Source organism: Miscanthus floridulus, chromosome 6 (assembly GCF_019320115.1).
Source record: "Miscanthus floridulus cultivar M001 chromosome 6, ASM1932011v1, whole genome shotgun sequence".
In the NCBI taxonomy this organism is placed as follows: Eukaryota; Viridiplantae; Streptophyta; class Magnoliopsida; order Poales; family Poaceae; genus Miscanthus; species Miscanthus floridulus.
The window spans coordinates 30,635,794-30,639,598 of NC_089585.1; the positions used below are offsets into that span (position 1 = coordinate 30,635,794).

The window sequence follows — 3,805 nt, forward strand, 5'->3', positions numbered from 1 at the left end:
CACGTGTGTCCTTAGCGATGAGCGCGATGTGCAAGACACGTCATAAGTGGAGTCTTGTCGGGAGCGCGATACACAAGACACGCTGGCAAGAGCTCTTGAAACCCGACACCCCACGCTCCTAAGAGGGACTTCCGTCAGAGAGAATGGCGGCAATGGGCTACCCTAGGCTGGCCTGACTGCCCCTAGGACCTTGTGCTCGTTGTCATAATGAAGTAGACGCCAACGAAGAACAAGAAGCAAAACTAGAGAGAAAATAGTATATGCAAAATTATGTAGCAGATTGATACGTCGAATGTGTGTTGTCAATCGGCCGTAACCCTTTATATTTATAGAGTGGTTCATCTTTATGTACAAGAGTCCATACTCCCTCCATACCCGTATTAGCTGTCGTTCTGGGCACTAAGCCCATTTTCACAAAGCCTGTCGTCGCTCGCCCGTGCAGTGCCTTATGGACGCGAATGCCCCTCCCATCGCCGCCCGTTGCGCTCGCCAACTACTCGCAATTAATCGCGCGTCGCCTCGGTTCGCTGCGTCACCGCCTGTCGGCTCTCGTGTCAAGGCAGACCACACACGCTCGCCCACAGAACGCTCTCCTCCCTTTATCTCGTCAGCGCGCTCGCGTCCCTCGCCGCCCGGAGGAAGCTCGCGCCATGGAGGAAGCTCGCGCCAAGGAGATCAGTCGCGCCATGGAGGAGCCTCGCGCCATGGTGGTCGCTCGCACCATGGAGGAGTCTGGCGCCATGAAGGTCACTCACGCCATGGAGGAGACGCTGGACGTGGAGGTCGCGCCGGACTCAGAGATGACGATTGCCTCTGAGATGGCGCTAGACTCGGACTCCCTCAAGATCAACCCAGACGACGTCAAGATGGTGCCGGACTCCCTCGAGATCGCCCTGTTCAACGTCGAGGTGGTGCCGAACTCCCTCGACATCGCCCCGTTCAACGTCGAGGTGGTGCCGGACTCCCTCGACATCGCGCCGGACACCGTCGAGGTGCAGTGCGCTCGCTGCGGCATGTTCCACGGTGGCGGCGTCTTCGGAGAAGCCTGCTTCCAAGCTCGCCGCGAAGCTCGCAGATGTGCACGTTGCCATCTTGTTCATGATGACTACGATCTCACTACTTGGATACTACATGGCATAGACAAATTTGATTGCGAGCTGTTCATCCCTGATGTGGACAAACTTGAGATGGATGGAGACACAATACTAGTACCTGAACACGTTGAACAGAAGGTGGACGAGATCTACAACATGAAGAAGTTCAAAGATGCAAAGATGAAGGAAGATGCAAACATGAAGAGTAAGGTACATGTCTTGCTTCGGCTTGCAAAATCTAATTTGCTACTACTACATTCTTGCTTCAGATTGAAAAAACTAATTTGGTACTACATTCTTCTAATTTGCTGCAGGAAGACTAGCAAGTGCTTCGGCTAGCAAGGAAGCTTCACAAGTTATTTGGAATGGGAGCCGATCTTCTCTCTCTAGTCTTTGTTTTTGAATGTGAGGAATTTTGAACTTGTTACATCCTTTTATCTTCATGGCTTCCTTCAAAACGGTTTGTAGTGTCACAAAGATCCTATTTGCTTTGTGTGGTGAGTACTCTACGAATGCCTACATGAAAAGTGAAAATGAATCAATGAGTACTCCATTTAGTTGTTAAAGAAGCAATGTAACAAGTGAAAAAGTGAACAATTTACCTGCTGCACGGCTGGAACAAGATCTTTAATTGTTTTTGCATCCTTCTTATATTGTATAGCTTGTATAGCACGAAAAAACCCCAAGTCTAGAATGTTGAAATCAGGAGAATTGGGTGGTTGACAAATAAGCCTAATATCAAACCCATCTTGCTTAGCAGCCTCACAAAAAACAGGATCATCCACTTTTAAATGAGAAGGTGCATTATCTTGTTGTATGAATATTGGCTTGTGCACATCTTCTCTTGGCCATTTGGCTCTAATGGCCGGCAACACTTGATTTAGCATGAAATCTCTAATGACATCCCTTGTGATTGAAGTTATTGGCTTGATAACTTGTTCACCACGAAGACGGTTATGACTTCCTCTAATAGCATTTTCATAAGTGACAAGTGGAAAGCAACCGATTTTCCCATCAAAAATGCACTCTCCATTTCTAAATCTTGGCCGAGCACAAACACATAAAAACATGATCCTAGGAATGTAATTCTTGTTCTTGCAAGTGCGATGTGGTTCATCTTCCTCGGGTAGCAAGTAGTATTTCTCGGATTTTTGAGAAAGGTAGAACCATTTCTCATCAATGAACACAAAGTCAAAAAAATCCTTAAACTTTGGATCACCAACCAAACCTTGCTCAATCATGTCAATGCACCACTTCAACCTAGTCTTTTTGTTAGCATCAGTGAGGTAAGGTTTGATGCTACTAGAGTGGCGCCTAAGCAAACCCTTTTTCAAATACCTTTGTATCCTAGATTTGGTAATACCAAGTCTACTAGACACATCTTCTATGGTCATTCTTTGCTTTAGAGGAATGTTGCGCAATTGTTCCAAATCAAGAAGGATTGCCTTACGGCCACATCTACCCTTCTTTTGACTAGCAACCACGACCGGAATGTTTTGAGCAAGTTGGGTTTTACCTCGCTTCCATAAGCGCTGAACCGATCGAATGTGTACACCAAACTGATCGGCAACAATGCTTGTATCTCTCTTGCCTAGTTTCCCATTTTTGCTTCTAGCCAACAATGCTTGGTACACTTGTTTTCTAACTTCTTCAGGCATGTCATGCTTTGGACGGTTTACTTGAACGGGAGCCTCAACATCTTGTTCTAGCAAAAGGAAAAAAAACAAGCACATTCATAGTAATAATTAGTCACGGCATGTTCTAGCTATAGGAAAAAACAAACTCATTCATAAAACTTACCGGGCAGGTTTTGTACATAATTGACATCAACCGCACCAAACTCGTCTAGTGGCAAGTTCAAATCAAACCCTGTCAAAAAAAGAAGAAAGAAAATGAGAAACAAAACTACACGTTGTTGATTTGAATATCAAAAAAAGAACAAACAAACTGAGTACATTACCATATGTGGTGTGATCCTCCATTATTGGCTCATTGAGATCGAATGGAAGATTGTCGTCATCATCTTCTTCTAAACGAACGTTCAAATCGAATGGATTAGCCATTGCAGTACAGAGAAAAGAGAAGAAGTGGAGAAGGAAACAGTGGAGCACGGCACAGATGGAAATAGAAGAGGTTGAGATGGATAGGATGTAGCACCGGTTAAATAGGAAGGGGTAGATGGACAGATGGCCAGAGAAAACGAGAGCGCGCAGGGTGCTATGCAACGAAAAAAAGCGCCAAAGAACGAGCTGTATGGAAGGCTAAACGCGCGCGTCGCTAAACATTCGAAACCGCGCAAAAAACGAGAGCGCACGGGCCAAAACGCGCGCGCGCATGAGCAGCAACGCGCCCACACCCGACCCAGCGAGCGCCATGCAAAATTGCCACTCACAGCGAGGCCCAGCACAAATGCCACTTGCACAGAAACAGTGCCATGCAAAATCGCCAGTGACAGCAAAAAAAAAGATGTGGCTGCCAGGGATCGAACCCGTGCCCTTGTCCTCGGGGCGTTAGCCTCACTGCACTAGTCAGTCTGAACCATGATTGTTTCTCATATATGTTGCATCCACAACCGTATTTAATAGGGGCAGACAGGAAAAAATACCCTCTAATTAATTACTCCTTGGTAAGCACAATCATGTCCTAAACGACAACTAATTGAGGTATGGAGGGAGTATTAATTTACATGACCGAGTAAAATACCCCTAACT

General features: G+C 46.2%; 1 protein-coding gene across 1 annotated transcript; it reads right to left on the reverse strand.

Annotated features, from left to right (window-relative positions):
* Nucleotides 1-1,648: 1,648 nt before the first annotated feature.
* Nucleotides 1,649-3,157, reverse strand: LOC136460442 (uncharacterized). Its single transcript, XM_066460135.1, has 3 exons — nt 3,055-3,157; nt 2,895-2,963; nt 1,649-2,799 (listed from the first exon to the last, which is right to left on the reverse strand). Exons 1-3 carry the CDS (start codon nt 3,155-3,157, stop codon nt 1,649-1,651), a joined length of 1,323 nt encoding a protein of 440 aa, XP_066316232.1.
* Nucleotides 3,158-3,805: the final 648 nt, after the last annotated feature.